The 12,477-nt window shown below is 41.6% G+C and overlaps 1 protein-coding gene across 2 annotated transcripts in view; it reads right to left on the reverse strand.

Annotated features, from left to right (window-relative positions):
- Nucleotides 1-1,534: 1,534 nt before the first annotated feature.
- LOC135521016 (hyaluronan and proteoglycan link protein 1-like) overlaps nucleotides 1,535-12,477 on the reverse strand; it is a 44,994-nt gene continuing 34,051 nt past the window's right edge. The window contains exons 2-4 of one of the 2 annotated variants that reach the window (XM_064947036.1): nucleotides 9,902-10,252; nucleotides 4,404-4,706; nucleotides 1,535-4,188 (exon numbers count right to left, since the gene is read on the reverse strand). In XM_064947036.1, coding sequence (XP_064803108.1) covers nucleotides 3,899-4,188; nucleotides 4,404-4,706; nucleotides 9,902-10,252 — 944 coding nt within the window. In that variant the 3' untranslated portion in view covers nucleotides 1,535-3,898. Of the gene's footprint in view, nucleotides 4,189-4,403; nucleotides 4,707-9,880; nucleotides 10,253-12,477 lie in introns of both variants that reach the window. The other variant, XM_064946955.1, reaches the window with a different exon arrangement.

A 12,477-nucleotide genomic window follows, 5' to 3' on the forward strand; every position in this document is an offset into this window, starting at 1 on the left:
TCTCATGTAAGTGTTCCTTTTGTCCAGAAAGGGCAGTGTGGAGTGCAACAGAGATAGCGTTATCTGTGGATCTGTCGGTGAGGTGTGCAAATTGGACTGGGTCCAGGGTGTCTGGGATGATGGTGTTGATGTGAGCCATGATCAGCCTTTCAAAGCACTTCATGGCTACAGATGTGAGTGCTACAGGGCGGTAGTCATTTAGACAGGTTACCTGTAGGCCTGGTCTTGAGTGTCTTATAGCTCACACACAAACCACCTCCACACTTTATAGGCTATTATTAAATCTATACCAAGGTTGCACATTTTCATATCACAAAATATTGATTTGTAACGGGTTTCTGAATGGGCCTTTGCAGTGTAAGTGGAGCCTTTTTTTAGATCAATTCCTACATTTATATCCTAGTGTTTGATACACATGCAATATTAAAGCCTTATGCTTTCAATATAAAACACCATTGTACACAGAAAATGGAGACAGGAGAGTGCCCTTCATTTGCCAACTCCTTTGCTCCTGACCAAATTAACCGCAAGAAGCTCAAACATTTGCCCAAAATATAATAATTCCAAACGTGATTTCCTGGTGTTTGTACAGTATTTTATGTCCAACAATAAAAAATAAAACCATCTAAAAAAATAATGTAAAAAATAGTCCTAAAAAAACTAATCAATCCTCAGAAAACTTGGAGGTCCAAATAAAACCATCCACGGACCTCCAGTTGGGGAGCCCTGATCTACGATGATGCAATGGTGTGAAACACCATTACCAATTCACCATTATTACATACAATAACAGTGAGTAGATGAATGCAATCTTTGTTATTGATTGAGGTTTGTGTACAGTTCTTATTGTGAACATTGCTGCTCTAGCTGTCATTAGCATTACAGGCCTCTGGCTGGATGTCCCACGGAGAGAAACCCTTCAACCTTCCCCATGAAACAGACATCCCGTTAATAAGCTCAGGAAAAGAACACTCTCTCGGCTGGTTTCTCTGGGATATCGGAGACTTTCTTCCCTCTTTAGAAAAAAAGTGAAACATTTTGAAAAGGAAATGTGCGCTGGATTATCCTGATAGTCTCAGGGTCTGTTTCAGTCTAATGCTCCATGTCCATCGTTTATTCATTACTTTGGCATTTCCTCAGCCATGTAACATAATCTGGATATCAGTATCAAGCATGAAACATGGAGAGGATTTAGCCCTGACGCACACACACACATGAATGCGCGAGTGCAGGAAGGGACTAAGCATGCACCCCTGAGGGGCACCCCTGAGGGGACCCCTAGTGTTTGATACACATGCAATATTAAAGCCTTATGCAGGCAATTTACTTTCAATATAAAACACCATTGTACACAGAACATGGAGACAGGAGAGTGCCCTTCATTTGCCAACTCCTTTGCTCCTTCCAGCAGCTTTCTATTGCACCAATGTCAACCTCAGCATTTATAGAAAGTAGAAACATAATCCATGTATGCTGGTCCAGATCCAACGACAACAGAAACACACAGAACTACCATTAAATGGAGGAGAAAAAGTCGGTGTCAAAAGTTTATTACCAAGTCTTTATTTTCATTTTGGTCTTATGTTCAAAATGGTAAATGGCATTAGAAAACAAAAAACACCTCCACCAAGGGATGTGTGAATAAAAAGGTAACACAAATGTGAAAAACGCCAATTATGTGTATCATGCTTTAGAAAAGTATTCTTCTTTTTTATGTGACTGCAGTTAGTAAACCAGGTTCAATCAAATAACCACATGCTACTGTGTCAATGCCATCTAGGAGAGTGAGAGAAAGGTAAGCCTAAATGCAACACAAAAATAAAATAAAGATCACTTCCTTCATTTTTATATTCAGTTTTACTGACCAATATTGTCTCCACTAGGCTTGTGGTTATGGCTATAGTCAACACACATCTCAGTTGTCAACCTGATTATCCAATGGGTCCATTTTAGTGTTGTAATGCTGAGGGAACACTAAAACATTTAACATAATATGGAGACATAGAAGTCACGTGGTATTTCTAAACACTCTCTTTATTTACCACTTTATATGCACTGCATATACAATTCATCTGGTTACTGCCCTTGGATATTATCATTCCAGAATTAACTTCAGAACAGGCTAATCTCAAGTCTGAGTTCAAATTGGTAGCAAATACTTTGTGATTTTTTTGCTCTTCGAGTCTGGACTGGACCAACTTCTTCAAGTCAGGATTTAAGTCAGACCCTGCGTTTCATTGATTTTAAGACAAAAACTGTTCAACATTGTTTAAAAAAAATCAAATTGGGAACTCTCAAAGTGGATGCCTCTTATGTGATGCCGTACAATCAACACTATAGTACATTGAGATTTTTCCTTCACTGAAATTTAGCTTAAATTATACCTAGGAATTGTTGCGATTTCAATCTGAGAATTTCGTCCAATATAATACCGTACACTAAGTAAGATTTGGGTGAGGAGCAAGTGTGGGGAGTACATATTAAGATTCTCTCAAAAGAGTTACAAAAAAACTATTGAAAACAATTTGACAAAGCAATATGCCACACATAGTGACATAAAAAGAAAATTAGAAAAAGGCAATACAAACACTTTGTAAAGAATAACAAAACGGGTTATATTAGTTACAATAATTGCTCAGTATGACTTATGATTATCTATTGATCTAAACTATCTATGAAGAGGAGTGACAGTCCGGGACACATACATTCATGCTATGCTTTAAACAGAAATGTTAAAAGATCGGATCACAGTTCATAAAGTTGAAAAGCACCCCAGAGGATTCTTAGTATGAGGTGGAAGTATTTAGATGTTGAGGAGAGACATGCATTATTAAAGTAACACTTGCAAAGAGAAGGGACAAGGGTCTATGAGTTAGCAAACAAACTTTTCTGAAACTATTTTAAACTTTGGAACAATACATTCTTAGAAAAAAAGGTGCTATCTAGAACCAAAAATGGTTCTTCAGCTGTCCCATAGGAGAACACCTTGAAGATCCATTTTTGGTTCCAGGAAAACCCTATTGGGTTCCACGTAGCACCCTTTCCCCATAGAGTTCTACATTGAACACAAAATAGTTCTACCTAGAACTAAAAATGGTTCTACCTGGAACCAAAAAGGGTTCTACCTGGAACCAAAAAGGGTTCTCCTATGGGGACAGCCAAAGAACCCTTTTGGAACCATTTTTTCTATGGGTGTGGTTCACCGTTTCAGGACATACAGGAACGTTAGCTCGCTGACTTGAATCTCCTTTGTCAAATGTTAGATGAAGATTCACTTGAGATGGGGATTAAAATGTGATTTTGTTGTTGTTGTTGTTATTGTTTTTTGTCTGTCGTAGTTTGTGGTAGCATTACTGTGCAAGTGTTACTGAAAACAGAACTTCCATAGTCAAACTGTGGTTATTATGTTAATGAAATTTAGTCCACAAATTGCTTGATATGCATGTTAGTTAGACCTGATGCATTTTGTCACAGACAATTCGTTTCATTTTTTGAAACTTCAAAAGCATTTCCTGGCCAAATAGAGCATAAACGCTCCAACCATTATTTCTTCACACACTCAATTTGTGGAGGACAAAACAAACGAGGATGATGTAACTCATCCAGGCCTTGTCTCTGTCACAATTTCAACCATGGTGTTGTGTTATTACATGACGAGGAATAACTCTTGTTTCAGCTTACAAAATATATTTAGGTCATTGCAGTATGAAAATTAGTTTTTACAATATTTATAGTTTGTAAGAATTAAAAAACGAGCACAGTTTTGGTAAGGTAATGAGCTCATGCTAGTTCATGCGAATGAATTCCCGACATGTATTGGTGTTATTGGTGTTGTCATTATTTTTCTTTGGTGGTTAAGTTGGTATTGTGCATAGGGCTAAGTCCTGACATTCCCTCTTCACTGCTGGCCCTTGAAGCAGTAGACACCAAAGAGCTTTTGCTTCTTGTCAGGGAATCCCACAAAGCGCACGGCCGCCTCTGTTGGGCTGCAGTTCCTGCGGGGTCTGGAGATGGGGTAGCGGACGCTGCCGTCAGCCAGCCAGCCAGAGTCGCAGCGGTCATAGCCGTTCAGCTTCCAGGCAGCGTACATCTGGGCCACATTGGCGATCTCAGCCCCGTCATTCTGGCACGCCTGAACAGCCTCTGTGAACGTCAGCTTGTCGGGTTGCACCAGCCAGTAGAGACGTCCTGAGGTCGGCCAAAAGTCAACAGAGGATTTGGGTTGGGGTTATTCTGCCTCACTTTACAAAAAGGTCTATTAGCTATGTTGATGAACTCTGCCCTACTGCAATGTATGTCCATCTATTTCTGCTACTTGAATAATTGTGTCTCAATGATACATAACACACTGCATTTTTAATGATCAACAGGAAAACAACCACACAAAGGAAACACCAACTCACCCTTGAGGCCAGAGGTGAAGCAGAAGACATCATAGTGGCTCTTGGACTTTTCACGCTGGCCGTAGTTCCTCAGGCCCGCCCTGATGTTGGCACCTCCACAGGGCCCTCTAGGTTTGGTGACGGGGTACTGCACGGACCCGTCGTTCAGCCAGCCGGCATTGCACCAGTCCATGCCACTCCTCCAGGCCTCGTAGAGCTGGTCAAAGGAGGCCACCACAGAGTCCTGGTCCAAGCAAGCCTGCTCGGCATCGTGGAAGTTGAGGTTGTATCGGCCCAGCCGTGGAGAGTAAGGGAACACCACACCTGGGAATGAGAAAGGAGTTGGGGTTAAGTGAAAATGCTCTCGAAACCGGTGTTTGGAGGATATATTGACAAGGGAGTTGTTTTGTTGAGGACCCGGCAAACTGTGCCAATATATTCTCCCAACAACTGGCTTCGAGGGCATTATCACGTTTATACAACAGGTTAATAACATATTCAAATAATTATTGATAAAAAAAATATTTTGATTAATTTATTTTTGTTTTTAATCTATGGACGTGACCCAGTCGTTCTAAATGTTCTGTTGTCATGATGGCTGTTAACGTTCTTATCCCTTGCTTGCCAGCTAGCCAATTTCGGCTAACACAGTCATGACAGTGCAGCCAGAAAACCAGCAAAGTAGCTGCATTTGTGTTTGCTAAGCTGTTTTCTAGTGATTTTTTGGGGGATGTATCCATAACAATGAGCTAATGATGCACGATATCGCCTGGCATAGAACATTTGCTTTCTCGCCGGAAGCGCTAGCCAACTACACAGCAAACACAATCACTTCAAACTGAAACTGAAATGACAGCAAACTAGCTGCGTTTCATATTTTCACATGGACAATTCTTTGTTTATATCCATAAAAATAATGCTGATTCATGATTTCGACTGGCTGAATAAAGCTGCCAGCCTGTCTGTCTCGTCGGGATTTTAGGATTGAAACAACGTTGCAAATTTTGGAGAGAGACAGACAGTAAGGTTTATACAAATCTCCGCTGTTGAAAACCAAATGCTAGTCTAAAAGAAATAGGAGATAATGTCTAAATGCCTTTTAGAGTGGAGATTAACTTCATAAATTGCCTGGCTGGTCTGATGAAACAGTAGATTGCGCAGTCAGATGGAACAGTAAATAGGCATTTTAACGTCACAGCTTTAGCCGGGCGGTAACTTGATGAATAGACACTGGTTGGAACGAGGTTTTAACCAATCAGCATCCAGGATTAGACCCCCCATTGTATAATATAAGATTAATTGTTCTCTTTTAACAAGGTGGAAAATATTTTGTAATCCTTTTTATGACATGTACTATTTTCAATGTATCCTTTAATGTAGTCACTACAGAGGACAGAAACCCAGTGCATAGTTACCCATGCTTTATACAGTCGAAGTCGGAAGTTTTACATACACCAAATACATTTTGGCCAAATACATTTCAACTCAGTTTTTTACAATTCATGACATTTAATCCCAGTAAAAATTCCCTGTTTTAGGTCAGTTAGGATCAACACCTTATTTTACGAATGTGAAATGTCAGAATAATAGTAGAGAGAATTATTTATTTCAGCTTTTATTTCTTTCATCACATTCCCAGTGGGTCAGAAGTTTACATACACTCAATTACTATTTGGTAGCATTGCCTTCAAATGGTTTAACTTGGGTCAAACATTTCGGGTAGCCTTCCACAAGCTTCCCACAATAAGTTGGGTGAATTTTGGTCAGATCGTATGTCAGAAACAAGCATTTCGCTACACTCGCATTAACATCTGCTAGCCATGTGTATGTGACAAATAAAATTTGATTTGATTTGATTTGGTCCATTCCTCAAGACAGAGCTGGTGTAACTGAGTCACGTTTGTAGGCCTCCTTGCTCGCACACGCTTTTTCAGTTTTGCCCACAAATTTCTATAGGATTGAGGTCAGTGCTTTGTGATGGCCACTCTAATACCTTAACTTTGTTGTCCTTAAGCCATTTTGTCACAACCTTGGAAGGATTATTGGGGTCATTGTCCACTTGGAAGACCCATTTGCGACCAAGCTTTAACTTCCTGACTGATGTCTTGAGATGTTGCTTCAATATATCCACATTATTTACCTTGCCGTCTATTTTGTGAAGTGCACCAGACCCTCCTGCAGCAAAGCACCCCCAAAACATGATGCTGCCACCCCCATGCTTCACGATTAGGATGGTGTTCTTCAGCTTGCAATCCTCCCCCTTTTTCCTCCAAACATAACGATATTATGGCCAAACAGTTCCATTTTTTTTCATCAGACCAGAGGTAATTTCTCTAAAAAGTACAATCTTTTTCCCCATGTCCAGTTGCAAACCGTAGTATGGCTTTTTTTATGGTGGTTTTGAAGCAGTGGCTTCTTCCTTGCCGAGCGGCCTTTCAGGTTATGTCGATATAGGACTAATTTTACTGTGGATATAGATACTTTTGTACCTGTTTCCTCCAGCATCATCACAAGGTCCTTTGCTGTTGTTTTGGGATTGATTCGCTATTTTCGCAACAAAGTATGTTCATCTCTAGGAGATAGAACGCGTCTCCTTCCTGAGCGGTATGAAGGCTGTATGAAGGTCCCATGGTGTTTATACTTGCGTACTATTGTTTGTACAGATTAATTTGTACCGTCAGGCATTTGGAAATTGCTCCCAAGGATGAACCAGACTTGTGGAGGTCTCCAATTTTTTTCTGAGGTCTTGGCGGATTTCTTTAGATTTTCCCATGATGTCAAGCAAAGATGCACTGAGTTTGAAAGTAGGCCTTGAAGTACAGCCACAGGTACACCTCCAATTGACTCACATTTTGTTGATTAGCCAATCAGAATTTTCTAAAGCCATGACATAATTTTCTTGAATTTTCCAAGCTGCTTAAAGGCACAGTCATCTTAGTGTGTGTAAACTTCTGACGCACTGGAATTGTGATAAGTGAAATAAGTGAAATAATCTGTCTGTAAACAATTGCTGGAACAATTACTCATGTCATGCACAAAGTAGATGTCCTAACCGACTTGCCAAAACTATAGTTTGTTAACAAGAAATTTGTGGAGTGGTTGAAAAACGAGTTTTAATGACTCCAACCTAAGTGTATATAAACTTCAGACTTCAACTGTACATACAGTAGATAGAAATATACCGTAAACATACAGATACACATAAAACATCATTACATACTGAGGTGAGGAATATGATTCTAAAGCTGACCATTATTCCTTTTAAACCAGTGGCAACGTGTTTGTAATTCCAGTTTCAGGAAGTGTATGGAACAAAGGATTTTGGATTTATGTTTAACACACTCCTCCTACTGTTGGTTTACAGACCCAGACATCCAGTGGGATGAAGAATGTGTGTGGTCCTGGGTCTAGACCGGACCAGTCATGAGGCAATGGGGGTTTCTGACATACGATCTGATAGTATATGTTAGTGAGTGTAAGCCATTTCTCTTCTTGGTTGTTCGGCTCCTGGTGAGTGTTAAAAGAGCAGCCGTCTCCAGAGAGACAGAGAATCTCCAGACTTCGCTAACTATCTAACTTCGTGGGCTGTCTGCCCCCCAGCAGGGAAGGGAGATTCATCTCACGCAAGCTAGGTGTGATCTCTGCTCTTTTACCAAACAAGCTGTTCATGTTTTAATTAGGCTGCAATTGCCAAGCTACAGATGCATGACCTTAATTTGATCTCCCTGTGGCTTGAGATATTTCCTGCAATGCAGGAAATCTAAAACGTGTAGTGTATTTGAGGTTTAAAAGGCCTCGGAAGTTTGTAATTTCTTCTTTGAAATTTCAGACTTGATATACCCTTACGAAAAATGTGTCAACTCCTACAAAAATGTCTTTTAATTATAATCCACATAATAATTCACAATTCCTGTTGCTGCAGGATTATTTTCCTGCTGTAGCAAACTGGCTCACATTAAGATCTATGTATGTAAGTATATATGTAAGTATGTTAGGCCAAAACAACCTGAATGCACTATAATACAAAGTACAAATTGAACTTCTGGTGTCAATCATTGGGTGGTTCAGTTATGTAATTAACAGCTGTAAAACAGCACCTTGAGTGTGATGAGTTAATTCCTTTAACTCAGACTTTGCTGGTCCACTCCTCTATTGTCCTGTTAAATATTTTATTTGTCCGGCCTCCACCAAAATGTAATCCCTTATAAATGTGAAAATCCTGAGGGGAAGGTGGTTATCATCAGGCTTTAGTGATTGTTGACATGTTCTTGGAGAGCACAGAATTTGACCTCAACATCACTTCTTCAGCCTTCATTAATGTTCTTTGTGTCAGAGATGTAAGAGGAAGAGAGACATTCCACTCCCTCATTTTATCTGGTTCATGTACAGTCAATGAACTAAGTAGACCAGACCCGATCTGTAGTTACATCTGTTACAAAATCCTGCATCCCATCGTAGCCTAAGTACCCGAGTGCTGGATTGTCATATGCGCACAGCCGTAAACAGAATAACATTTTGATTTGATTACTGGTACTTTGAAGAGAAATCACAACCAACATTAAGGCTTTTTATTGGACTATTTTGTTCCAATGTTAACAATGGCTTGTTGTACCAGCATGTTTTCATTATGGCTAGCGAACTAGCTTCTCTCTGTTAAAGATCCCTTTTCTTACCCAAGACCCAAATCTGCTCAGGCGTTCTTGGCGGTCTTGGCCCAAATAGGAACGAGGACCATATAATAGTATTGAATGCATTTAGGCTGACTCACTTTTACCGATAGATAATTTGCCATGTGGTTGTATTTGTGCCACATATTAAAAGGAAGAACAGGACTCATTTCATCATTATACAAATGGTATAAGTAATGAGGATGTCTGGATAGATGTGGAGTGGTATTAGTTCAGTTGGAAAATGTGTTTTAGTTTACTGCAGTGTTAGACTGCGTGAATGTATTCAGCACAAGATCTGAATAAATTAACAAAAGATGTCAGCTCTTTCGTCTTTTGTCTCTCTGCAAAGAAATCAATAATGTGGTGGTGAGGTATTGAAAATAAGGGAACAGCCAGTCCGTGAAAGAGATGTATTGGCTCTGGTCTTTAAACCATTCATTTCCACCAGACAGTAGTTCATGGGTAGGACTATGGCGGCTTAAGAGCGTTGAGTCAGTAACCGAAAGGTCGCTGGTTCAAATCCCAGAGCCGACTAGGTAAAAAAAATATATGCCGATGTGCCCTTGCGCAAGGCACTTAACACTAATTGCTCCTGTAAGTCACTCTTGATAAGAGTATCTGCTAAAATGCAAAATACTTTTTTCCCCTGCAAGTCAGGCTACTTGGTCTTGAAAAACTCCTCTCTATTTACAGGGTAAAGTATAACCACAATATAAAGACAAAGAAGACAAGATAAAATGGTGGGGGGTGATGAGGAAATGTGGGATGATGTGATGAGATGATGCCCATCGCAGAGCCAGAGGCAGAAGTAAAGAGAGAAGGATTTACCATCGCTGTAGCCTACACTACCTTGCACCTCCAAGGTAACCTCATGGATGACATCATCAATGCCATCAATGACCTCACAACGGAACTTTCCCACGTCATCTAGGGACACGTCGCTAAGGACCAGCGAGGCGTCATCATCGTCGGCTTCCTGCAGGTGGACGCGACCCTGGAAGCTGTCGTAGCTCTTTTTGTGGAAGCCCATGGACACTAGCACATCCTCCTCCAGAGACTCGTCTGCAGACAGCTTGGTCCACTTGATTCTCATGCCCACGCTGCCGAAGGACATCCCATGCTGGCGGTGGAGCCGGCATGGTAGAGTGACGTTGGAGCCACGGCTGGCAAATACCCGGTTCTGATCACCTAGTTCAGTCTCTGTGAAAGACAAGAGAAGATGTAGAGTGTGTTAAGATTCAATAAGGTATCAGGACAACAGGGTAGAATACTGAACAATGTATTAATTACCCATAATGACTGTGGCTTGGAGTTGAACAATGTTAATATAGCTATGGGAACTTCAGACTGTTTGTCTCAAAACCTCTTTCCCATTGTGGCATGGCTCTGTCCCTTGCTATAATTTGCAGAGCAATCTTCCATGTTCCTGGCACTAGTGGTTGAGTACGGGAATGGGGGGCAGTTTAAATGGACTTTACTTGTATAAGCTTATCTGTACAGTCTATTGTGGTAGGGGTGTACCAGCGTGAAACTGACTGACACCAAAGATTCCTTAGCACAATCTGGGTCTTGCAGTAGGTAACATATTGCTTGTTACACAATTGGGTCACACTATATACTGTAGGCATATTATTTGAATAATTTACACACACACACACACACACACACACACACACACACACACACACACACACACACACACACACACACACACACACACACACACACACACACACACACACACACACACACACACACACACACACACACACACACACACACACACACCAAACTGTATACCACCTGCTGCTCTGGCTTTCACCAAACTGTATAACACCTGCTGCTCTAGCTTTCACCAAACTGTATAACACCTGCTGCTCTAGCTTTCACCAAACTGTATAACACCTGCTGCTCTGGCTTTCACCAAACTGTATACCACCTGCTGCTCTGGCTTTCACCAAACTGTATACCACCTGCTGCTCTGGCTTTCACCAAACTGTATACCACCTGCTGCTCTAGCTTTCACCAAACTGTATAACACCTGCTGCTCTAGCTTTCACCAAACTGTATAACACCTGCTGCTCTGGCTTTCACCAAACTGTATACCACCTGCTGCTCTGGCTTTCACCAAACTGTATACCACCACCAGCTCTGGCAGTTACAAAACTGTATACCACCTGCTGCTCTGGCTTTCACCAAACTGTATACCACCTGCTGCTCTAGCTTTCACCAAACTGTATAACACCTGCTGCTCTGGCTTTCACCAAACTGTATACCACCTGCTGCTCTGGCTTTCACCAAACTGTATACCACCTGCTGCTCTGGCTTTCACCAAACTGTATACCACCTGCTGCTCTAGCTTTCACCAAACTGTATAACACCTGCTGCTCTAGCTTTCACCAAACTGTATAACACCTGCTGCTCTGGCTTTCACCAAACTGTATACCACCTGCTGCTCTGGCTTTCACCAAACTGTATACCACCACCAGCTCTGGCAGTTACAAAACTGTATACCACCTGCTGCTCTGGCTTTCACCAAACTGTATACCACCTGCTGCTCTGGCTTTCACCAAACTGTATAACACCTGCTGCTCTGGCTTTCACCAAACTGTATACCACCTGCTGCTCTGGCTTTCACCAAACTGTATACCACCTGCTGCTCTGGCTTTCACCAAACTGTATACCACCTGCTGCTCTGGCTTTCACCAAACTGTATAACACCACCAGCTCTGGCTTTCACCAAACTGTATACCACCTGCTGCTCTGGCTTTCACCAAACTGTATAACACCTGCTGCTCTGGCTTTCACCAAACTGTATAACACCTGCTGCTCTGGCTTTCACCAAACTGTATACCACCTGCTGCTCTGGCTTTCACCAAACTGTATACCACCTGCTGCTCTGGCTTTCACCGAAATGTATAGACCTGCTGCTCTGGCTTTCACCAAACTGTATACCACCTGCTGCTCTGGCTTTCACCAAACTGTATACCACCACCAGCTATGGCAGTTACAAAATGGTATACCACCTGCTGCTCTGGCTTTCAACAAACTGTATACCACCTGCTGCTCTGGCTTTCACCAAACTGTATAACACCACCAGCTCTGGCTTTCACCAAACTGTATACCACCATTAGCTCTAGCTTTCACCAAACTGAATAACACCACCAGCTCTGGCTTACACCAAACTGTAAACCACCTGCTGCTCTGGCTTTTACCAAACTGTATACCACCTGCTGCTCTGGCTTTCACCAAACTGTATACCAACTGCTGCTCTGGCTTTCACCAAACTCTATACGACCTGCTGCTCTGGCTTTCACCAAACTGCATACCACCTGCTGCTCTGGCTTTCACTGAAATGTATACGACCTGCTGCTCTGGCTTTCACAAAACTGTATACCACCTGCTGCTCTGGCTTTCACCAAACT

The sequence above is a fragment of the Oncorhynchus masou genome, chromosome 1, assembly GCF_036934945.1.
Source record: "Oncorhynchus masou masou isolate Uvic2021 chromosome 1, UVic_Omas_1.1, whole genome shotgun sequence".
In the NCBI taxonomy this organism is placed as follows: Eukaryota; Metazoa; Chordata; class Actinopteri; order Salmoniformes; family Salmonidae; genus Oncorhynchus; species Oncorhynchus masou.